This window comes from Miniopterus natalensis, chromosome 4 (assembly GCF_054644295.1).
Source record: "Miniopterus natalensis isolate mMinNat1 chromosome 4, mMinNat1.hap1, whole genome shotgun sequence".
NCBI lineage: Eukaryota > Metazoa > Chordata > Mammalia > Chiroptera > Miniopteridae > Miniopterus > Miniopterus natalensis.
The window spans coordinates 47,606,507-47,632,271 of record NC_142084.1 but is presented as its reverse complement, the minus strand read 5'-3'; the positions used below and the strand labels follow the sequence as shown (position 1 = coordinate 47,632,271).

General features: G+C 37.9%; 1 protein-coding gene across 1 annotated transcript in view; it reads right to left on the bottom strand.

The window, feature by feature from the left end:
• Positions 1–25,765, bottom strand: part of MARCHF1 (membrane associated ring-CH-type finger 1) — a 232,887-nt gene that overhangs the window by 18,823 nt on the left and 188,299 nt on the right. Inside the window, 1 exon segment of the mRNA XM_087816521.1 lies at positions 23,073–23,253. Coding sequence (XP_087672647.1) covers positions 23,073–23,253 — 181 coding nt within the window.

Here is a 25,765-nt window from a genome sequence, read left to right as displayed (position 1 = left end):
CAAAGTTACTAAAATATTTTTAAAAACAGATTAGCTCTATCACTCAGTCAACCTTATCAGGATTAAAATTTTCTCTTCTATAAAATGTACGTATGCTACATACTAAGTGTATATCTAAATATTTGTGAATCTGATGTTATAGGAAATGATTTTCTTATAACTTTTCCCTGATTTCCCATTGTTTCCTTTCAAGAAGTTTATGAGACATGAGATTTTCTACAATTTTGAGCAAGGTATTTATAATAAATATAGGGAAAAAGCTCCAGTAAAATCATCCACTAGAGGGTGCAATGAAATCATACATGATGATTGGAGAAAAAAAAAAAAAAAGATGAACAAATGCTTATTTTATAGGTCTATCTAGAAGGGAGATGCTGTATGGTACTTCGGCACATCTGCACTGAAACTGCTATGGTAACAGTTAAAATAGCAAATTCCAAGTTCTGTCCAGAGCTCTATCTGTGTGCTAGGAATCTGCATTCTCAATGAGCACTCCAACTGCTTTTTATGTATGCTGACGTTTGAGAATTATTTTCCCAAGGAAAGAAAAATTTAGGGAAGTATTTTAGAGATAAACTCTAATTTATAATACTTTTTCACAAGAGTGAAAATATTTTCAATTCCCCCTCCTCTGCAAAAAACCCCTACCAAATCTAGGTTGATTAATATGATGTCGTGTAAGAACACAAATTACTTAAAGACTTAATAGATGCATTTAAACAAAGTTTCTTTTAAAATATATAACAAGCCCAGCCGGGCGTGGCTCGGCGGTTGAGCATCGACCTAGGATCCAGGCGATCGGGGTTCGATTCCCGGTCGGGGCACATGCCCGGGTTGCGGGCTCCATCCCCAGCCGGGGGCGTGCAGGAGGCAGCCGATCAATGACTCTCTCATCACCGATGTTTCTCTCTCTCTGTCCGCCTCTCCCTTCCTCTCTCTGAAAGCAATAAAAGATATATTAAAAAATTAAATTAAAATAAAATATATAACAAAAACTTGGTTTTATGTTTTCTTTTGAAGGTTATAGTGAAAAATATTATCTCTGGAAGAGATAACAGTATATTACTGCTTTGGGCATGTTGAACCAGCAGAAAGTCAACAGTGCTGTCCATGGAATACTTAATTACAGACTGCGACTTCATAAAGAAAAGGCAGAATATAATTGGATTACATCTCATACGATGGCACATTCCCTCTTCTCTAGAGACTGAGATCCTTGACTAGGACTCCTGCCACCGCCATCTGCAATGTCCTTTCCCCGAAGCCCATTTCTCATGTTTGTTTCTGTTGTGTGTTCTTTGTCTCCCTCTTCAGTGACTACCCATAGCACCTGGGGGGTCACGTTGTCACAGGGCAGTTGTCAACCTGTGAGCCTAACATGATCAAAGCCTTGCCGTTCAGGAGGAAGCGCCATCCACTAAGCAGAATCAGAGAGACTGGGAACATTAGAAGATGCTTAAAAAGACCCAAATTTCCTCTCTCCTTTTCTAGAAGAGACTGAGGTCCAGAACAGGGAGTTGATTTGCCCAGGCTAACATAGTCAGTGATTGGCAGGTGTTTTTTTCTCTAGTTTTACCGAGTAGATGTTTTTTCATTCAGGAGCTAATTACTGTAGCATCACAACTTATCAGATGTTTTCTAAGAGTCAAGCAACAGCACAGGCAAGATTCCTGCTTTCATGAAGTTTACATTAGTGTCATAATTGTGGAATGTTGTGTATTTGTTAGAACAGCAGGCTGCATAATTGCGCATCAACAACAAGAGGTAATGGGCTTTGATTTCATAAGTGCTTCTATTCCTTTCCCCACTGTCTTTTATTGTATATGTGTATGTGTGTGTGCACGTGTGTGTTTAGTTGTCTTTCTAAAATATTCCTTTGGGTAGCAGCAAAGAAAAGAGAAGTTTCTCAGTGGAATCGCTATTGTACAACAGTGAGCCCTATTTTACTGACAGCCCCGTTGTCAACGCTTATTTTCATGGATCAAAAATAAATAAATAAAATTCTTGCTTCCTACTTCCAACCTGTTTTAACAGTACTGTCACATGTGAAAATTGTATGGAATGCGACTAGGTTGGGCTTTTTGTTGTTTTGTTGGTGTTTTGTTTTGTTTTGTTTTGTTTTGTTTTACTCTCAGAGTCTTTTAGCTACAAAAAATTTTGAAATAAATCTGAACATAGGGGTGCATATATTCTTTATGATTGGTGTTTCCGAATTCTTAGGATAATTGATTTAATTTACATATTAAATGGCAACTTCAGCGTAAATGGCAACCATTACAGCTTTAATCTCTCTAAATACTGATTCAGATTTTGTACATCATTCAAATATAATGCAAAAAATACAAATAAAATAGTTTTTAGTTAATATATTAAAAACCAGTTTTATCCTTCTTTCACAGCAAACGTAATTAACTGGCTTACCATAATACCTTTAAACTTGTTTTGGCATTTTAGAGACTCAGCCTTTGCTAGGAATTTTGTCCTAAAACTGAAGACTTTTTCTTTCTTTCTTTCTTTTTTTTTTTTTTTAAGAGCAAAGTTCTTCAGAGTTTCTAGAGGTAAATACATTCCCTAAATTTCATGTAAAAATATTGTATTTTTTTTTTCTGGGGAGAGGTCCATACTTTCTACTGGATTCTCAAAGAAGTCTGAGACACTTTACTGATGAAAAGCCCTGGTTTTAAACTGTTCACCCTGAATTGATTTAAAAGTAATAATCAGCTTCTTACAAAATAGGGAAGCACTGGGTCAGGGAAGGGCAGGAGGTACATATACTCTCCACAGGTTGGAAATGAAACTTGTGGTTCAGGGACTTGGCATTGTTTCACTTCCATGACTGAAAGTCTTTGTAAAAGAAAGGGTTTATTAGGCCACTGTAGATCTAGAGAGTATTATACTAAGTGAAGTAAGTCACAGAAAAGACAATACCATAAGATTTTACTTTTATGTGGAATCTTAAAAACAAAACAAATGAACAAACAAAACAGAAAGAGACTCATAGATACAGGAAACAAACTGATGGTTGCCAGAGAGGAGGGGTTTGGGGGAGCTGGGTGAAAAAGGTGAAGGAATTAAAACAAACAAATTGGCAGTTAAACAGCAGTCACAGGGATGTAAAGCACGGCATAGGGACTATAGTCAATACTATTGAAATAACTATGTATGGTGCCAGGTGGGTACTAGGCTTATCAGGGTGATCACTTCATAAGCTATATAAACGTTTAACCACGGTGCTGTAGACCTGAAACTAATCTAAAACAATATTGAAAGTCAACTGTAACTGGGGGGGGAAAGAGACTGGTTTTGGGGCATGGAGTCCGAACCAGCAGCAGCATGGCTAGGTAGGACTACGTCTGTGGTCTTAGAATTTTCCAAGTGTTTCATACATCAAGTCGGGGGGGAAAGATGTGAACTGTTCTGAAAGGACTAACATTAGCTATGGAAAAAGGGGATGGGAGCAGGTGACTCAGGGCAGATCTGGGGTGGGCACAGCAGAGCCCGAAAAGCTGAAGTGTCCATAAGAAGCAGAGGCTCCTGGGGTTCGACCTCGCCTGGCTAGTCTCTTTTTAGGTAACATTGGAAATGGCCACCTGGAAGTTAACCCAGTCATTCCAACATACACTGAGGCATGCGAGCGGCCTTTTGTTGGTTGAGCACTGCAGAGGTTAACTAACTGATTAATCCCTTTTTGCCTGTTTCTTCCACCTTCTGGCCTGCTGTAATTTAATTTAGGACATCTCAGGATTTTCTCCTTGTCAATGTGTTTGGAAAACAAAAAATGGCTCTCCAGCCACAACGGCCAGAGCTCCTCATTTGTGGGACTTAGTCTGGATTCCAAGTCCCAAGTGCTGGGTGGTGAGAAAGGATGTGTAAGGCCCCTGCATGTTCACCTGGCAAGTTCAACTGTTTCCAATATTCTACTGCATAAGAAAGACAACTCTGTCCCCAAATCTCATTTTCCTCCATTTAAGAAGTTATTTTGAACCAAGGGAAGCTTCTGGTTGGCTACTAATCTCATTTCAGTTCAGAGGACAGCATAGCGATTTTGTTCTGGACCTTCAAGAGCCCTTGCCAAGAAGTCTGTTTCATATAATGATCCTTTAGATCTGTTTGTTCTCTATGTGGAATTTCTTGGGACACAGGTGTCATTCTAGAAGATTTCATTATTTCTTCCAAGCTCAAAAGTGAGATGTGAATATGAGAGGAACTCTTATTCAAAAGTTTATTTACTTATTTAGTGGTGTCATTTTTGCCTCTCTTTGGAAAGCTAATACAAATGAGCTGGCCTTGCTCCTTTCCCCATGTCCTTCATTCCCAGTTATTAAAATTCTGATTATAAACACCTCTTTCCACTGCAGATTCAGTGGTCAGTTTCTCCAGTACTATTGGATTCCTGCAAAGGGACCAAAATTAAATGGTAAACCAATCTAATATTATTCTAAGAATTTGTTATTTCAAAGACAAAGAGGTGAAGTTCAATTATCCACATTGAAAATGGAGCAGGAGTGTATAATATTCCCATTAAATATCCCCTTTCTATCAGAGATCGTAAAAGCTTTCCAATGCTTGAGCTGAGTGTGATAAAGGGGGAAGAGAGTGAACTTTGGGTTATGTGAAACGTATGGAGTTGTGTGGGACAGAGATCTGTCTGAGGCAACTGGGGAGGCTGGGCAGGGGCATGAGATGAAGGCGCAGGAGGGGAGGTGGGAGAGTGGGCAGCGGGGATGCTGAAGAGCCTGGATCAGCTCAAAGCACAGGTCTGTGGGCCTGGGATCGACACGGACCAACTGATGCGCAGAGAGAAGTAGAAAATGTTTTTCCTGTATTTCCTTCATGGAGTTTTTTCCTAAAGAAATTTGTTTATGACTAATCAGGGTGAAAAAGCAAGACCAGAGGGACATGAGGCTGGCTGATGTCTTTGAGTGAGACAATGGGAACAGCTTCTCTGTTGTTCTGGGGAGATGGGGGGATGGGGGAGCTGAGAGAGACCTGGGGAGCTGCTGGGGAGAAGATGGAAGGTTCTGGCCTCGTGATTGGATTCCTCTCCCGCAACTAAACTCACCAAATGTGGAGATGATTGGATTTGGGGACAAAATCTACAGAGATGGGATTACATGAGCAGAAGTGGGGCAGCCTGTACAGATGGAGTGGGCGGCAACAGAGCAAACAGCGGCAGGGCCTTGCGGAGCGCAGGTGTAAGGAATGGGTTGGCCCAGGCCATGGATTTGAAGTTTGGGTTAAGTTTAAGCAGACCTCCAAGGAGTGAGGCAGAAAGGAGAGTGTGGGTGATGGGGCTTGAGAAAGACCGTTGCTGCAGCTGTACAGGGGCTGAACTGAAGAGAGGTGACTGCCCTGTAGCCCCTGCCACCAGCCTTTCCCTCCAGGGCAGGGGACGAACTGGTGTCTGGACGGAGGCTCTTATTAAACATGACTTGTACTTTGGAAAACATTGATACTCTCACGGGTAAACTCCCATAACTTCCTGTCTTCTGACTACACTGGTATTTATAAATGCATCACACCCTTCCTACTTCCTTCTCTGTTACCTAAGAGGGCAAAACATCCCTCTACAGTCTAAAATAATTGTTCCCTGTGATCTTTCACCCTATATCTTTAAATTTATTTTTTAGCTTCTCTCTCTTTATATATAGCCCCCTTCCTATCAACATGAAAACCTGCTTGTTTGTCTCTCTCAGTTTTTATTTCACAACAGCTTTTTATTTTATTAATTACATGTTCAGTATAGAAAATTTATAAAATAGAGAAAAGTTAAACAAATGAAATCACTCATAATCCTATCTGCAATGTGTATCTCCAATCTTTTCTTCATGTGCACATAGCATATATTAGAATGTAAATATTCAGACCAAAATCAAAACTTAATTCTTATATATCTTTATTTCTTTGGAGCATCAGTAGAATGGAGGTGGGAAGATATGAGGAGTGGTTGAAATCAAGAAAGTATAAAGGCAGGTGCTAAGAAGAGGTCAGAGAATGGAGGGAGGAAGAAACTCATACCCAGGCTGGGAGCCTCGATAACAAACGGTTCATCTAGAAGCTCCTTTAGCAGAAAGAGGTCTCACTGCTCAGGAAGGACTTGGAGACTGGGTGAAACAGAGGATCACTTGGAGAGAAATTAACAGAGCAGAGCCTTGTAGGCTCTGTGTCACTTCTCACAGACCAGCCATCCTTAACTACTTTCTTTTTTAAAATAATGTTTTTATTGATTTCAGAGAGAGAAAGGGAGAGAGAGAGAAACATCAGTGATGAGTCATTGATCAGCTACCTCCTGCACACCCCCTACTGGGGATGGAGCCTGAAACTGGGGCACCTGACTGGGAATCAAACTGTGACCTCCTGTTTCACAGGTTGATGCTCAACCACTGATCCATGCCCACTGGGCTCATCCTTAACTTTAAAACCACAGATTGTCTGCATTTGTGTGCTGAAGCCCAGGACTGGAATTTATCTCCACCCATCAATTCACCCATAGGCTACCAAGCAGGAATGTCCCCTTTTGTGCCACATGCTTCTCTCAGGACCTATCTGTGTAACGGGGCATGGGCATTTTCTTTGCCATGTCCCAGGGTGTTAGCACATATAGAAGGGGGTCAGCCTTGGATATCTGGTGGAGCGGTAATAGGGAAGCTTTCTATCCTTTCATTGGTGGAGAGAGGCAAGAACTGAACAATTGTGAGAAACCAAGCCCTAAACTCTTTTCTGTTTATATAACTTAAAAACACAACTTTATTGAGATATAACTGACATCTAGACTCCATATATTCAAAGTGTAAAAGTTGATGAATTTTGGTATATAATATATATACCTGTGAAACTAGCACAGTCAAGAATACGAAGTTACTTATGATTCCCCAGTTTCCTCTTATCTTGTTATATTCCCTCCCACCCTTCACCATGCCCCCTCCCCAGGCAACCAGTGATAAGCTTTTTGTCACCATAAGTTAGTATGCAATTCTTAAAATTTTATATAAATGGAATTATAACACTGTTCTTTTTTATCTGGTGTTTTTCACTCAGCATAATTATTTTGGGATTTACCCATGTTGTATAATGTATCAATACCAATATACATTACTTTTACTGCTAATGGTATTCCATTGTATTGCTATAGTGCAATTTGCTTATTTGTTCACTTGATGGACATTTGTGTTGTATCCAGATGGGAGCTATTAAAAATAGAGCTGTAAAGAACTTCCATGTACAAGTTTCTCTATGGACATATGCTTTTATTTCAATTGGATAAATACCTAGGGATGAAATGGCTAGATTGCATGGTTGGTGTATGTTTAACTGTTTAAAAACTGCCAAACAATTTTCCAAAGTGGTTAGACCATTTTATGTTTCCACCAGCAGTGTGTGGAAACATGAGGGTTATAGTTCCTCTAAATCCTTCCCAACTCTTGGTGTGGTCAATCTTTAATTTCAGCCATTCTGATAGGTGTGTACTGGTATCACTGTGGCTTTAATTTGCATTTCTCCAATGACTAAAGCTGCTGAATACCTTTTCCTATTTTATTTGCCATCTGTATAGTGTCTATTGAAATTTCTTGCCCATTTTAATTTATTGAATTTTTTTTTTTTTTTTTTTTTTTTTACTGTTGAGCTTTTGGGATTCTTTATATATGTGGGATATATATATCAGATATATAATTTAAAAATATTTTCCCAACATGTGGCTTGTCATTTCATTATCTTAACAGTGACTTTTGAGTAGTAGATGTTTTTGATTTTGACAATGTCTAATATAGCAATTTGTTCTTTCATGGATCTTGCTTTGGTATCATATTAAATATCTTTGCCTAACTCAAAGTCATAAATATATTCTCCTATGTTTTCTTCTGGAAGTGTTATTATTTTAGGTTCTACATTTATAGGATATATTTTGAGTTAATTTTTATATAGAGAGTGAGATGTGGATCTTAATTTATTTTTTTGCATTTATTAAAAAGACCATACTATTCCCAATTTGAAGTTAATCACAAAAACGATATTGCACTTTCAAAAATGTAATGAAATAAAATTTGTTGAGTTGTGGATAATAAAGAAACCAAGAGCCAAGGGGGAAAAAGATCATATGTTCCTTACTGAATTGCTTTTGTTTCTTTGTCAAAAAATTGTTGGACTGTACATGTGTGGGCCTATTCCTGGACTCTCTAGTGTGGTTCATTGATGTATTTGTCAGTCTGGACAACTATACTACATTGCCTTAACTTCTGCAGGGTTATTTGTAGCTTGTTTATAGTCTTTAAATCAGGTAGTATAGTCCTTCAACTTTGTGCTTCTTTTTGAAGTTGATTTGGCTATTCTAATTCCTTTGCATAAAAACTGAGACCTTAAATAATTTATTTAACCTCTTTATGCCTCACTTGTGTTTTCTCATTTGTGACACTATAAGAACACCTATTTTATCTTTCTTAGGAGGGTTAAATGAGGCTAAGTTTAGAACAAAGCATGCAGCACAGTACTCAGAACCAGTAAGCAACCAGTAAATCACTGTGGTTTTTCACTGTGGCCATTAACATAATTCAGCTTCGTGTATCATCACCATAAGTGGTCTACACTTTCATCAAATTTACTTAATGGCAACTCCAGAGGAAAATTTCCCTAGGACCACATTGACCCGATAACCTGCGTATTTGTTGAAATATTTGTATTTATATACTACACATTATTTAATGGATCACATTTCTCTCTTTGCTTTGACTGCTAAGCATTTTGGAAGCAAATTATTCTTCACATACAAATAGTCTACAAGACCTGTGGTGTGCATCTTCCTTATGTTTGCCTTATAATTTTACTCCACTCATTTTCTTTTACTACAACCTTCTTAACCATTCACTTTACTTTTGATATGTCTTTCTGTAAGCAAGCTCTAATCCTTTGGGCATGGTGATGGAGTGCTAATAATTTTTGAAGGCTATAGCAAGAGAGGGCTGAGCTAAGTGAGTTACAAGGCTTTGTAGATTGACTGACGTTTGAATGCCCAATCTGTCAACTCAGAATAATTAAAAGAAAATAATGCCAATTCCTCAATAGTGGATATGATAATTTATACTATTTTATATGAATAAAATTTCTTAGCTTATTGAAATAAGAATGGCAGCTGAAAGGAGCTGACATACGTTTTATCTAATAAAAGTGCAACATGAAAATGCCCTGAACCATTAGGACTCATACAGAAACTTCATTGAAAGCCACATATTTGGGTTCTCAAATCTTTGGAAATCATGAAATGAAACATTATTTTAGGTGTCAACCTTTATGTTATCAACTTTTGTGTAATTAACTTTTAAACAAAAATATAAGGGTCAGGAAGTCTTACAAATGTCTGAAAAATTAACTGGAAACCTAGATCAATAGTACTCGATGAGTGATTAAGAATCACTTCCAGTCACCATGTAAGTTAAATGTAGCTTGTGTGTTGTAGTACCAAGATTCCACTTCTAGGAATATACTGAAGAAACCCAAAATATTTATTCTAAAGAACATATGCACCCCTATGTTCACTGCAGCGTTATTTACAATAGCCAAAATTTGGAAGCAGCCCAAGTGCCCATCAGAAGATGAGTGGATCAAACAGCTGTGGTACATTTACACCATGGAATACTATGAAGTTGTAAAAAAGAAGGAAATCATACCTTTTGCGACAGCAGGGATGGACCTGGAGAGTATTGTGCTAAGTGAAATAATCCAGTCAGAGAAAGACAAGTACCATATAATTTCACTTATATGTGGAATCTAATGAACAAAAGAAACAAACAAACAAAATAGAAACAGACTAATAGAGATAGAGGACAGACTGACAGCTATCAGGGGTGGGGGTTTAGGAGACTGTGTGAAAGAGGTGAAGGGATTAAGCAAAAAACAAAAAGAAAACCTCATAGACACAGACACGTTTGGTGATTCCCAAAGGGAAATGGGGGTGGGGAAGGTAGAAGAGGGTAAAAGGGAGATAAATGGTGATGGGAGACTTGACTTTGAGCGGCGAACACACAATACAATACACAGATGATGTATTATAGAGTTGTACCCCTGAAACCTATATAATTAACCAATGCAACCCCAATAAATTCAATAAAAATATATTTAAAATTAAAGAAAAATAATGATTATACCCTTAAATACAACAAAGAGATTGAATTATCCAAAATCCAGCTAATGATGAAAAGAAGCAAAAAGATTAGGTTTGAAAATGAACAAATTTTCAAACTTCAGTAAGAATCTTAAAATTAATTTTTCTTGTTAACAGTGAGCTAGCAAAATGAGTAAAACAATCCTTACCCTCCCTCTATTGGGATTTTCTTTCAAACAAACCATTTGCGAGCCCAGATCTCAGTCTCTGAATTCAAGTGCGATGTGGGCATAGCTTCCCAGAGAATTGTGGAGTTACCCCACTCACATAGAAAGAACTCTCCAAACTGGGTCTTAATTCTTAAAAAGGGAAAAAAATCACAACAGGTGGGTGATAGCAACCCCAGAAAGTACTTTGCTTTTAAGTGATTTAATTTCACAAACCATGAAGAAGCTGTTGATTGCAATCAATTTACATAGAAATTAGTCAAATATGTCAGCATTGCTACTACAGCTTCAAAAATGTAACAGCCTATAGTAAACAGATTCATATCTCCTGGAAATGCAGAGACAGGACATAAATGCTGTAGGATTATTTTAACTTTAATGCTTTAATACACACATCATCCCTCACGTCAAATTCTTGCACTGTAATGACATATCTTATAAAAAAGTAATAGTTTTGTGCATACAGAGAATGTCTTTGACCCCGTATATTATAAGATATTATTGTGCTTTAAGGTTTGCAACACTGGAAATCGTTTTCCAGAGTGGAGAAAACAGTGCTGTGGGTTGCCCTGACAACATGGGTTAGTTGCATCAAGAAATCCATGGCAATGCAGGACCTGCTAGTACATCAAGATCGGAAACTATCTACCAAATTCGGTTAAAAGAAAACAAATCTCAATGCAAGGCTGTTACCTGACCTATAAAATATTAGTTCTCACTTCTTATCATGAACTTCATTAGAAAATAGATTAAAAATCTAGGTGGGCAACCCAGTCAGGAGAGCAGGAAGAAAACAAAATGCAAGGGCTTTATTTAAGAATCTGCTCCTCCCCTAAACCATCAGGATTTTAGAAGTTCCTGCCTATTCTCTGAAAGTCAGTTCTGCTAAGAAAAGTGTATCTTGCTTAGACTCTGTTGATTTCCATGCAAATCTCCCACAAAGCTTCTCTGTGGGGAATATCACTGGCCCCTATTGCATATTCTTAAATAATGAGCCTCATAAGGCTTACCACAACAAAGCTGGCTATTAGTTGAAGAGGAAACAAAACCTGCTAACAAATGTGCCCCGTGGTCCAATTATTCCAGCAGGGCTGAGGAGGAATTTATCTGCAAAGTGTCACACTTCTAAGACAAAGCATGTTATTTAAAATCTACATTATTGAACAAGTTTGTTTCCTTCCCTCACAAGGGTCCCTTGGTGACACTGTTCTTAGTACACAGTTTTGATATTCTTCTAAAAATCACCATAAAACAATTTTGAATGAGAAGCTTGCATTTTTCTTTCATAAAGGCAAATGAAGCTCTGATTTTTTTTATTTTTATTTTTTGGCTTAAACTGCATATATGAGCTTTGTTTTCAACATAGTCTCATGCTGTGATCCATCTGATATTCTCGGAGATGGGGCCTGGGTGAAGGAGACGTGCTGTGTGGCTGGGCCGGCCTTCCCGTTGTATTTCCTGGCTTTAAGGTCATGGAAGGGAGTTGGGCTGGACGGGCACGCACTAGGCTCCTCTGAGGAGCCGCCTGTGTAGCTAAAGTTGGGAAGCGCCAGTGCAAGCCCCAGTGAGCTGAGACGGTGTAAGCGGGTGGACGGTGACAGCCGCAACACGTGCGGGGCCGAGTGACCTGGCAGAGTGTGCTGCTGAGTTCACAAGAACAATGATTTTGTTCCGAGTGACATCTATTTTCTGTCTCCTGGGTAATAGGGAAGCAGAATAGATGGACCCATCACCTACATTAAAGGCCAGTGTTATTCACGAGGTTTTGCGTCCATTTAAGGCAAAAACCTTCACTCCAAGCCTATGAATAATTTAAAGGGTAGCAGAGGATAAATGGAAACTTGCTTTTTAGGAGTATCTTTAGAAGAAACAAATAAACAAGCATGGCATCAACAGCGACTCCCTGACTGTATAGCAGGTAGAAAAGTAGGCATATTATTTGGGAAGCGTGCCAAAGTAGCCATCGTGGGCAGTTTCTGATTCAGTCCTAAACATCTGGATTTCTCAATCAAGATAAGAATATGGAGAATCCAAGCTGTAAGCCATAATTTGTGCTGTTAGCTAAGTCCTTTAACTGTATCAGTTTTACTATTCATTTTTATCTATACTTGATATTCTGAATTTTTAGAGTAACAGACCTTTATCTAAGTCACTATTCGTTTATGCTGTATAAAGATGCCTTTCATTTTCAGAAGTATTCTTGCATTACTTTTTTTGATATTTTTCTCTATTTTTAGTATATGGAGATGTTCATAATCGAATCTAGACTACTTTGACTAAGACTTTAAAAAATATTTTGCTCTTTCAGCCTTTTATTTTGGTTTTGGAATATTTGCTCAACTTTCTTTTTCAATTCTTTCGTTGAACGCTTTTTTTTTAGTTACATGATTTCTAAGGGATTAAAAAAATATCTGCTTTTTACTTCTTCTGAATTAATAGGTACCTAAAAAATAAATATACAACTTAATCAATTAAGCTTTCTTTGTCAAGTTCAGATATCAATATCATGACTGCTTCCTAAAAATACTGGAAAAGTCATTCTTTCCCTTCCTACTGTTTGTATAGCACTGGGGTTGCACGTTATAAATTACAAGCCTGGACATCCTCCAACTTCCACAAAAGCCTGAATTTTTAAAAAATCCTCACCCAAGGATATGTTTTTCATTGGTAAGAGAGAGAGGAAGGGAGAGGGAGAGAGAGAGAGAAACATCAGTGTGTGAGAGAAACATTGATCGGTTGCCTCCCATATGCACCCTGACTGGGGATGGAACCCAAAACCTGGGTGTATGTCCTGACCAGGAATTACGCTCATGACCCTTTGGTGCATGGGATGAGGGCTAACCAACCGGGCCCTGCTGGCCAGGGCGGAGTGATTTTTAAAGGAAAAAAATGATGGCCTGTGAGGAGCAGGGCCACTTAAGTTCTAATGACTCTGGTTGGGGTGTTTATTGAGCTAAACTTAAGGGATAAACTCAGAGCTAAATTTCCTCTATTTCTCCAAAGTCACCTGATAACTGTCTGTGATTCAGAAATTTATGTGAATAGATACTTTAAGGAAAACATAAGATGTGAGCTATGAGGCAAAGTGGGGGATTATTTTTCCTACAGAAATAAATTAATCTCTGAGCTTGATCTTTTTGACTTGAGTCTACCTATGAAAGGTGTTTGGAAATATGTTTGTGATGACCAGGCCTTGGTTTACAGACCTTCCTCAGCTGTGTGGCTGAGTCAAGAGTCATACTGAAGATCAGTGCCAGGCAGTCCCTCACAGCCAAGGTACCTGGAGGAACACATGCTTGCTGAGATCATCTTCCCCAGGTAAAGCATACGGGTGCACTAACTGGCCTCGGGCTGACACAGGGAGCAGGGGCCCAAGGAAGACCAGAGGCTCCCAAACATGTTTGGTGGGCATCATGGGGTGAAGAATTTCATGACGAATGCCAAACAGAGGCATGGGCTGCTTAAGGGTGCCGGGTGCCAGAAGGCTCAGGTGAATCAGGTGCCTACTCCGTTGAGTGTAGGCACACCTATTCCAGAATGCCATAGTTTCTACTGCTCCTAGTCTTATCCCCGGGACTGTGTTATTTGTCATTTATCATCATAGAACCAGACTGCTTCATTCATTTATATTACCTATCTGGTTTCTGATATAAAGTAAATTATCTGTGACTGAGCAGCTCTCCACAGATATTGTTGGTGACTTTTCTCAGCCAGCTTGGAGAGAGTTGTCTTTGGGAATCCTCCTAGCTCTTGTTTCTGACACTCATTCAACAACCTTTACACCTTAATTTTTTTTTATTAAATTGTGCCCCTAGTGGAACAGAGAGGCAGGTATGAAATTGATGATCTTTTACTTAAAAATTCTCACCAGCTTCCCTTCCGTTATAATTTAATACCTGGAATTATATTAATACTATCCAGTTATCTCCCATACTGCTTTTAAGTCTATTTCAAAATACCACAACTGATTCATTTTCAAACTCCCTACCCCCATTCAGTAGTGAGTCATCATAACTGGGCATCAAGGAACCCCTCTGAGTGCGGCCTTTCAGACACAGCTGGCTTTGGTGTGGTCTTATATATGGACAGAGTCCAGCAGATTATCAGTCTCTTATATGCCATTTCCTAAATGCAGAAAAGATGTAGCTAAAAAATTTGTTAGCTTTGTTCATTAATAAAAACACTTCATCAAAAAGATCAACACTTGTATAAAACTAGCTCTACATTTACAGAAATCCTAACCTTCGATAGAATATCTTTCTTAGATGCAACTAAATGGATTTTCTTAGACCTTAAATCTACATTGGTTGTCTTTACTGTGTCAAGGAGAAAATGGCTTTCAGCCCAGCCTGCCTCTTTTCTTAGGGTCAGAAGTCTTCCATGTATGCTGCCAAGAAACTACTCGAATTTGCTTTATTTTAGCCTTTAACCACCTGCTTACAATTTATAAGAAAAAAAATGTGGCCTGGAAACTGACATCTAGTTTCTAGTCACCCTTCAGGATGACTTTTTAATACTCAGCTGCTTTCAAACACTCTCCTTCCCTCCTCTCTCTCTTCCTTCTCTCCTTCTGCTCTACTTTTTCCTCCTCTGTCTTTCTTTAGTCATGCCTTTTAATGTTTTTTCTTTTTTAAATATGGAGAGAGTGTGTCTTGTTTTTCTCACCATGGTTTGCTTGAAAGGACTTGAACCTTGGGCTCCTTCGTAGGCTCAGCAACCTGTCCTTCACAACCTAAGCTACTGCTGACATGAAGAAATCTCTCTATTCCTGTATTTCTTTATCTTCAAACATTTAAAATTTATTTGAACATGAGGTTTCTTTCCTTCCTTTTTAAAAAAGTCGATTTCTCAGTATGCTTTTTGTGAAATCACAGAATTTTAAGTTGAAAGAAACTTAAAACACAATCTTGTCCAGTTTCATGAAGAAACTGAGGCAAGGATCAGAGGGATTGAGCTTCAGAACCAGAATTAAAATCTGATTTTCTGACTCCTAGCCCAGTGCTCTTTTCTGTACTGTTTGAATTAATTATTTGTCCTTTTAAATTTAGCTACTTTCCTTATATTTCAGTTAAAAGAGGATTTAAAAAATATTTATCAATCCCAGATTGTAGGGTTCTCTGTGCTTTGGAAGGGGAGTACGCAGTCTTCTGGAGGGAGGTCCTTCCAATCGAATCTCTGTTGTCCTCTAGGAAGCCTCTTTTTTTCTTTAATTCATGTTCCTTTGACAAGGGACCTCCATTAGAGTACCATAACTTGCCTTTCTCTCTGCCTACTACTCACTTCTCTACCAGAGAGGGTGAGAAAAAGACCTGGGTATGGATTGCCCAACCTCTCTGTCTCCTGTCCCTCTTCCCCCGTATTTTATCATTTCCATGTTCTACACTCCCAGGGGCAGGTTCTGCTGGACCTGTGGCTGAGCGGGTAAATCAGCCTAATTTTGGGTAAAACACTCATATGCCAGATAATAGCACTGGTATGATGAGGCTGCGTGTGGTATATCCATGTGGGAAACAAAAGAAGAGGGGCAGCTTGATGGTACCATTTAGAGAAAAGTTGAAAACTGGAAGGGAGTAAGCTTGTGAGAGATCAGTGGTTGTTTGGAGAGAAATCTTTCAGCCACCTTGCTCCTTATAATGTTGATAATATCACACAAGCATGTTGATGGATGTGCAGTGGGGCCAGCGACCATCATTCCAGATGGAGCATGCCGTCTTCCTCGTTTCTCTCTTACTTGCCAGTCCAATAGAAAAGACATTTGATTCATCTAAAATATTTGCTTTAAAGAAAGCCATATTGATTTTCGGTGCCTTATGGTTCAATAAATTAAGCCAAAAATTTAGGGGAAAATTTTTCTCATGTTTTATGCCAAGATTTGAGAAATTAGAATAATAAATTTAAAATAAAATCCCAGCTGAGAAAGAAAAATATCTTGAGCTGGAGGAAAATTTAAATATGAAAGTAATTTAAAACTCAATCATTATATCATCTTAAAAAAATAAAATGAAATACAAATATAACTTCTTTCTCATTAAAAAAACAATCATAAGATGGTGCTTTAGGGAAATTTTTATTTGTAACTGTTTGCGTGTGTAAGCATGCACACACATGGATGTACATATGCTTCTGCACAGTCTAATTTGATGCTTTTACGCTTTCCATATGGATCACTGTAATATTGATTCCATCATTTAACCACAGTTTATGTTTTAAATATCAAAATATACAATATATAAAAGAAGTTCCATTTTGTGTCCCTTGTCCTTGTCAAAATAAAAATGGATTTCCCCAAAGGTGGAACTGTATGCTGTTAAAGACTTTAATAGTAAATCTAATATAAGTTAAGTGTTTCTTTTCATATCTAGAACAGTGACATAAGGTGTAATTCTTACCAAGCAAGTGAGGTTATTTTCTTGAAATGATAATTTTCAAAGAGAGAAACAGAACTAAAGTAGTATATAGTTGGATCTACTAATAACAAGTACTGAAGAGAAATGTCTCAGCCAACAATGATTATTCAGGGATTGTTTATTAAAGTTTCCTTCGAGACATCCTCTATCCAGTCCTGCTTTGTATTTCCAATTCTCTCTCCTCAATGTCCTGGGTGTCTAACTGCTAAGCAATACTGCCTTGATTAGCCTAGTTTATGTGAGGCATGGAGAACAAAAGAGAAAAGCCATCTTGCTCTGTGTTTACAGTTGTTGTAAAAAAATATTTTAATATGGATGATCTCATAAGTAAAGACCAAACATACGATGGCTTGCTCCCTTTGAGTTACCTTTATTTACCATTCCCTCTGAAGTTTCAGGAAATTCTTGATCCCCACACCACCACCCATCGACTACCATGCCTTTCAAATTTATTACAAAATATTGTAAGTAATTCATCTCTTTTCATCTTTCTTGCAGTGGACTGTATGCTCTCTGAGAGTAGTGTTTTTCCTATCTGGTTCAATACTGAACACAACTGGCACATAGTGGATAGCACAGTGAGCTGAGTGAATAAGTGAACTGAGCTTCATGGGAGCTTCCTCAGAAAAATCATTCAGAACACAATTTGCTGCTGATGTGGGCTCGAATCTGCCTAGAGGTTGTACTGTGTTTATGGATGGAAGCTTCATAAGAGAATAAACTCTCCCACTGCTCAGAGAAGAATATTTCTATTTTGCCCAAGCTATTCTACAATATTGATCCCAGCTGACTATAAAATTTTGTTTTGAAATACAGACTAATCACCTTCCTAGTATCTCCTTAAAAGACAAAAGGATGAGGCCATGTAAGAAATGCCAAGTAGCTACTAGAAAAAAGCATGAGCCACTTGTATTTCCATCTCATAATTATTTGATATAAGACATGTTGGCATCATTGTCTACTCACACCGGAATATTATTTTAATTGAAATATCAATTGTAGTTCTGACAGCATGAATGTGTTAAGGCAATAAAACAAATCAAAAACAAGGAAGACATTTTAGTGGAAAAAATAATGCTTCAGTTGACTTGAAATTCTTTTCTTGTAATGATATTCTTTTTGTGATTTTGTGGTTTACTCATCCTTTCCCTTCCCACAGCAATCATTGAGTGAAACAGTGAGACGGTAAAGGGAAGTGTTTGGCTGTAGACATCACCACTGGACAGTGACAAATTTGTTGTGGAAAACTCACCTGGCTCATCTGGGGAGTGTGAGTTTGAAAACAAAATCATTTCCTAAGATTATTCTAAAATCACTCAGTCTGCCCTTAGGGCTCATATAGTAGTCAATGGAAATGAAGCACAGCAAAAAGATGGGAGAACAAGCATGTGCTGCAAATTATGAGGATGTTTTTAAAGAAAGCTTTGTGTGTCCTCATAGTAGATTAGAGATTCCTTACATCTGTGAAAAAATTAAACAGCAAAACCACACCCCCTAACTGGGCTCTGATGATAAGGAAATGGCCCGGAGGCAATGGAAATCTTTCTTTGCTGAAGTTTTTTTTTTTAAATCATAGAATCCCAAGTAATTTGAGTAGAATTGAAAATTAAGAAGGATGCCAAAGAGAATTCCAGGAATCCAAGAGTGACGCCAGAATGTTCGTGCCCACTAAACTCTTCCCAGCGACCAAAGCAATCTTGCTGAAGTTCATCTAGAACTGGCTTCAGCTTTTTCTAGACCCAGTTCTGTAACTCTTGATTTTGCTGTTGTTGTTATTTGAAGTAGAAAAACAGTAGCTGTATAAAATGTTAAGGGCTAGTGGAGGAACAAAGAAGTGACAGTGGATGCTCTGAGAGCAGGGAAGAAAGAAACAGAGAAAAGCAGAGAGAAGGGCTTTCAAATCACAGCAGACTGAGAATGAGAATAAACAGCCTTATGTGTGTTTCAAGCTTTTGAGGCTGTTAATGTTTTCAGCCCGCAAATAATCGACGTATGTATAATGACATAACCAGGTATTAGGAAAATACATTGGGTAAAACATGCATGTTTAAGAAGGAATCTTTTTAGAAAAAATTTAATTTTATAAAAATTTATTTTGAAAGCTTTTCATTAGAAATGGTTTTCATAAAGGCTAAAGTTTTGATGCCTGAATGGAGAGGATTTTGGCTACTTAAGGCAGCGAGTCACAGTGCGATGAGTACAAGCTTTAGAACCAGGTAGCTTTGGGGTGGATGATATCAAGTAAGTTGACACTGTGTCTCATTTTCCTCATCTGTAAAATGGGATTTATGCATGCCTACATAAAAATGGGAGTGTAATGGAGATTAAATTAATTAAGTGGTCTATTCTAAATATCTGGTACATAGCAAAAATCCAGTATGTGGTGGCTGTATTAGTGAAATGCCCGACAATGGCAAGGAAATGATGTGTTTTAAATTTCTTAGATGATTAGGCAACATTATTCAATAGGGTGCTGGAAGACCCTAGCTAAGAATCTAATCACATTCCCTACCCTGTCCAATTTTAACGCTATGGATTCCAATACCTCCAGCTCAGCAGAGAATCAATAACCTTTGGGCAGTTGACTTGCTAGGGTAACTTACACAGGCTCTTGGCTCTTTTAAAAGATGGGATGCTACATTAAATTAAGGAAAGGAAGGAATTAACATAGAATTTGTCATATACAGTTCTTTATTTTTAAAAAATAGATATGCAACTAAATCTTTGTAAGTCATTATGGTGGAAATGTAGAAATACCAAAAACAATTATTCCTTTTTATTTGGCATAATAAGTCCACACCGAACTTACATATTATGAGCTTTCCAATATTCAAGTATTTTTGATCTGCAAAAGTGACAAGTGCATATGGTTCAACCTAATTGTTACCAAAGCAAAGGTCATTGATTCACTACCTCATTTTATCTGTGGAAATGAAACAAGAAATAAATGGATACATAGAGCTGAATATTTTGTGTTAGATATTTGTCAAATAGTTTGAATATGGAAAGCTATATAAAGAAATATTTTAGGGGAGGGCGTATAGTTGTCAGTAGCATTTTCTATCTTCATGCTTAGCTACAAACCCAGCAGCTGGTTTCTTCCGCTCAGGAATGATTCAGACTTGAGCCCCATGCAATTCTTCAACTTCAAAGTAGGAGATTAGCTTATGCTTTCTAATTGATACTGTGTTCATTTCCAAACTTCACTGAGTCATCACTCTGCTTTCTATATTTTTGGCTTTTTGACTTTTCTGGGCCCTGAAAAATACTTCGGACCCAGGTAACTCAGTAGATTAATGGGACTTTTCTTGAATGTTATAAAAATAGCTGAGTTACTGACTTAAACATGATAAAAATTGAGCTTCTTTTCCTTCTTCTCAAATAAGCTCTTGATTTTATTTAGATTTTAAAGATTTTCTTCTGGGAACATTAACACACTTTGTGGAATTTATTAACTATAGATTTTGGTGTAGTGACGTTAGCAATTAATGAAGTAAGATTTTGCTGGCATCATTAGAGACTAAATAGTAAGCGCCAATATTCCTCAGATTATGAAGATTTGCACCTTTCTATTTTAAGAAGCTATTTCACCTCAACAGAATATCCTGCTTCCATTGGCTAATGGTAGAAATTCAGAATCATTAGTTAAAGTAATTGTTTCATGTAGTTTGTCTTTAGAATGTTATAAGCTGTAATGGAATTACTGAGTTGAGAGCAATAAGTTGGTTGTACTTCAAATATATTCTAACCAAATACTATGCCTGTCATTCTTAATGCCCACTTAAAAACTACCAAAAGGAAACTGTTGATGAATTTTAGTGCCATCAAAACAAACCATCTAGAAAAGTTTTTAAATGCCTCATATCTGTATAGTTTATACCACCTCAGAATCTGAAAAGTCATTTTGGATAGGGCCATTTAAGTATTATCCCAGTGCCCCACAGGCTTAAGGGACAAAGTGAAAGTTTGGAACACCTCTTCTAGGTTTTTAAAGCCCATGACCCACAGAGGCAGGGATAGAATGCTATCTAGAACTCATGTGTTAGACCAGCAGCTGAACATTCAGATACCTTCACTAGAGCCACCGAGGTACTCAGATGAGTGGAGATGGTAAAAGGTCTCAGGACTGGAAAAAGAGAAAGGGCTGAACTTAACGGCAAATAGCCTTGTGAAAGGACTAGCCACCATCTAGCTCCCTGGTTATTGTCCTATGGGATTGTGGTTCCAGTAAAACCAGATGCTGAGATTTTCAAATAGAGATGTGTGGAACTTTACATAATATAATCACCTATTTAAATGTTGGTAATTAATTCAAATTTTAATCCTTGTGGATCAAATAAAACACATCCGTGGGCTGTCAGGAAGCAACCTCTGGATGAGATTCTAACATCCTCTGTAGGTATATAAATGCTATTAAAAATGAAGGATGTTGACATGCTGTCCATTAATATTTATGACCAATCAAAAGAAATATTTATTTAAAAAACTAGGATATTTCATTAATTAACAGATAGTAGGTGCCCACTAGGTTGCCAAAAAGTATTCATTACTAAGAATATATTTATTACTTTAGTATATAATGAATATTCATTAAAAATGAATATGAAATAAGTAGTCACTGCATTTCTCTGGTTTATAAACAGGTTAGTTGAGGAAAAAAATAGAATTTCCTCATGGGGTTGTAAATTATTGGGAATAAAATATTAAGAAAGGATCAAAGTTGAATATATGGGATGATTCTATGAAAGCTGAAGGTAGAATAAGAAGACTTTTCAAGTTACATATAGCATCATGTACTGTTTATTATACAAATGGGGCAGAGGGTAGAAAGTATGAAGAGAAATGTGAATATTTTATTGTTCTAGATTGTGACTTTCAAATTGAAATATTATGTTTGGAAAAATTAAAATTAAAATTTTTTACAGATGTAGGTTAAGAAATAAAACATGGATAAATATACAGATGCTATGAAATAATTTGTAGTTCCCTGAAGGGTTAGAAGAGAAATTTACAGAATCATGGAGCACAATGTGTCATTTAGCTACTCCAGACAACACACAGCATCCGTTCAGTTGAAAAGGCAATGGGCAAGGAGTAATGGTCCATTTCTATTTCTGGCATTTGATTGCTCCGGGACCAGAGGAACAAAGTGTCCCCTTTGGGCACTCAAGGTCACTCCATATGTTAAAAAAAGACAACGTGTTTCCTAAAGACATTTTGTGCATCAGTTTTGACATCTCTAAACCACTTGCAGAATTTTAAAAGGAAAGCTACCACAAAAACAGGGAATGCTTTTCTCTCTGTGTGATTTATAGATTTTTTATGAAGAATTGTGATGGCCAGCCACCAATCTGATGCCTATTGGAATATTCTTGTTTGCTCATCCCATCATGTTTATTTCCAAGCAATGTTCTCTTTATATGCTTTTTTTTTTGTAGTTAATTTAAGTGAAAAAGCAGCTCTAGGCAGATTCATTATTTAAATGGCAGTCTCTATACTCTCATTTGGAAATTGAGGCATCCATATATGCACGGCTGCAGTTGCGGAAAAAGATGAATATGTTACCTGCAACGATCGAGGGGCCCAGCTATCAAGCATGAATTAAATAAAGTTCATTTTCTTTGTATCCTTTACAAGTTTTCCTCTGCTAGCTTTGAGCGAGATGCTAACTTTATATTTTACTCATATTCTTACCTTTATTCTTTAGAAAAATATAACATAAATGAGGAGTCTGAAGATTAAATTTATAGATAAAAATATACTTACCTCTGCCTTAGAGCTTGGTGCAAAGTATGGAAAATAATACTTTTTCTATCTACTCTAATTATACATGAACCTTCAAACCAAATCCCAAATAAAGGTAAACACAAAAAAGAATCCACACCTTATGCCAAAAACCCCCATTCTCTTCTATTAGCTAAAGCCTGACTTGCAAGAAATGAGATGAGTTCATATTATTTAATGTAATCTTATTATCTAGCCTTCATGGGAACTGACCTCAGTAAATACAATGTTCTCATAGTTCCCATCAATTCCATTCCATTGAATTATAAGAGTATTTTGAACACACATACACACGCACGCACACACACACATATACATTCATGCACACACTCTTGTTTTACTTGGAAGAGTGATATAAAAAACAGAGGCTCTAGAATATAGAACAGAGACGAAAAAAAAGATTATCTGCAAACACTTGGCTGCATTTTACACATTAGGCCCAGCACAAGTCATGTACTCTTCATGGGTATTTGCATATCAGCGATATCTTATTGGGGAAACAAACGGATTTTCGAACAAGCCTGCTCTGTGCGAAAGCACCCGGCTGCTGCAGGACCGTACCTTGCGCAGGGGCTTCAGCTTGGTCTCCATGATGAAGTCGTACTTGCAGAGCTCGCAGCAGCGCGTGTCTGAGCTCTTGATCCACTGGTGGAGGCAGGCCTGGTGGACAAAGCGCAGCGTGCCCGTGCAGCGACAGGGTGTGATGAGGGGGCTCTCCTCGTCCCCTTCGCAGTGGCAGATCCTGGGGGAGGACACAGCGGCCAAGATGAGACCTCCCGGAGAACATTTCCCACCAATGGGCTTCCTGCCTCGCTCACCCGGGCCGTGCGAGGAGCTGCAGCCTGAGCTTCAGAGCCCGTGAATATCTCACTCCAACTTGATGCCAGACCCGAATCTACGGCCCAGAGTCCTTTTCTTTCATTAGACACTGCTGCATTTCCACACCGAAGCCCATCGCACAGCACAACTACGGAGCTGCGTCCCCAGCTTAATCTATGTAGTAGGTCATTGTCTGTGGCAAAAGCTTGCTCTCCTATCCAACAGTTATGACTTCTAAGTATCCTAAGGAGTGTTGGAATCTGATAACTTCATTTTTTTATTTTGACAATAATTTCATGGGGGCATGGTGTATAATTAAGTACAGGGGATATTCTACCAATGTAGAAGAGTTCTGAAAAATTTAAAGTATCACCAAAGAATAAACTGAATACAGAAAATCTCGGCCTGGAAATATCACAAAGGTTTTCCTAGGAAGCTGCACACAAATTTGGGCATGATGAATGGCCTAAACTGTCAATAATCATCATTGTTTACAAGTCTCAAAAATTACTGGTTACATAAAGTTCAAGTATAGTAAATCCTATTGTTTTAAAATTTAATTACTACATCTCCCAGGAACTCAGAGTTCAGCTGTTTTACTGAATTTCCATGAATTTTAGTGTCATAGATTCACAGTCTATAAATTCATTCTCATGTTCAAATTTTAAAAAGTAATTTGTTTTCCTCATTGGATGAGATAAGCTTGTCTTACCTCAAGGTGGTGAATTCAAATCCTAGTACCTCAATAATTCTTATGATTTAACCAGTTGTTAAAGTTGATAATAAATTTAATTAGAAATATTATTTGAAATCTGTTTAGAAACAGGAATGGAACATTAAAAAATGTCTTGTATAGTTATTTTTCTGAGCTGAGTCGCAGTGGCACACTGGAAGAAATGTTTAAATTGCCGCTACTGCTCTTTCCTTTTTGGTCTGTGTGCTCTATTTTCTAGAAGCAGGAGTTTTAAAGAGTAAATTTTAAAAATACATTTATCTATCTCAGCTGCCTCCCCAGGGGAAATGAAATGGCTGCTCAGCTTGTTACTGCAGCGAGATACAGGAATTGAAACCCAACCCTTTCCTAACCTCAAAATAAAGAAGTATGAAACAGTTCAGCAGTAGTTTGAATCTCTTATTAAGTACAAATAAAGTAAGCAAAAAGAAACACTAATTTTTAAAGTAGGAGTGGGAGTGGGATGAGAGTACAGGGTCCGCCTTCCCCTGGACTGAGCCAGGGAGGAACAGCACTGGTGATAGTAGCGCACAGAAGGGGACAAACTAAAAAGGATCTGAGGGCCTATTTTTAAATTTAAAAGTAAAAAACATCTCCTGCAAAGGTGTAGGTCCGAGAGATCAGGGCTTGGTATACACTGTATCACACTTGTTGCCAATAGAGTGTTGGTTGCACCACAGGGCTCAGTAGATGACTGTTGAATAAAGGAACTGTTCCTTCAAAAAACTATGACTTAGTATCGAAGCAGCCAGTGAACGCAAATCTGGGTTCCTATAGCACCTCATTTTGTTATAATGCTTATTCTTAGAGCCTCTGAAACATAACGAATTATACGACATGAGAGGTTGATATTTCTTAAGTCCTTGAAACTGTTACCTCCTTGCCTCCACACAAAGATACTCCCTCCCTTAGATCAGAAGTCAGCAAAGTGTGGCCCAGTTCTTCCTGCTGCATGTTTTTGTAAATAAAGTTTTATTGAAACACACCCACACACATTGCTTTGCATTGTTTAGAGCAGTGTTAGCACTATACCTACAGAACTGAGTGTTGCTGCAGAGACCATATGGCTGCAAACACTACCATATTTACTATCTATCCCTTTACAGAACATGTCTGCTTACCCCTAGGGGCCTTAAACACGGTGTTTATGAGTTAAAGACAATGCATGAATATTATCAACAAGAATAAAGACAAAGTTTACCAAAAAAATCACTTAAACTTCTGCAAAGAACAAGAGTTGAAGTAAAGCTTACACAGAGAAGCACGTAATAAAAGTGAAAGTCCCTCCTGGCCTGGCATTGAAGCCGCTAATCCACGAACAGTCTGCAGGGACAAGGGGCACAACTTCTCATTTGAAAAATAAAAACTGAAAGCTAATGCCATCTGATAATTCATCACTAAAAATGACTGTGTGAATGGAATACTACTCAGCCATAAGGAAAGAAGAAATACTGCCATTTGTGACAGCATGGATGGACCTTGAGAATATCACGCTACTCGAAATAAGACAAAAAGTAAGAGCCATGTGATTTCACGCATATGGCGGGAATAAAGCTGAAAGCAACAAGTGAACAAACAAGACAAACAAACGAACAAAAACTCATAGACACGGACACCAGGATGGTGGTTGGTTACCAGAGGGGAGGGAGGTGGGATGGTAGTAAAGGGAATCAAATATATGGTGGTGCTAGAAGATTTCGCT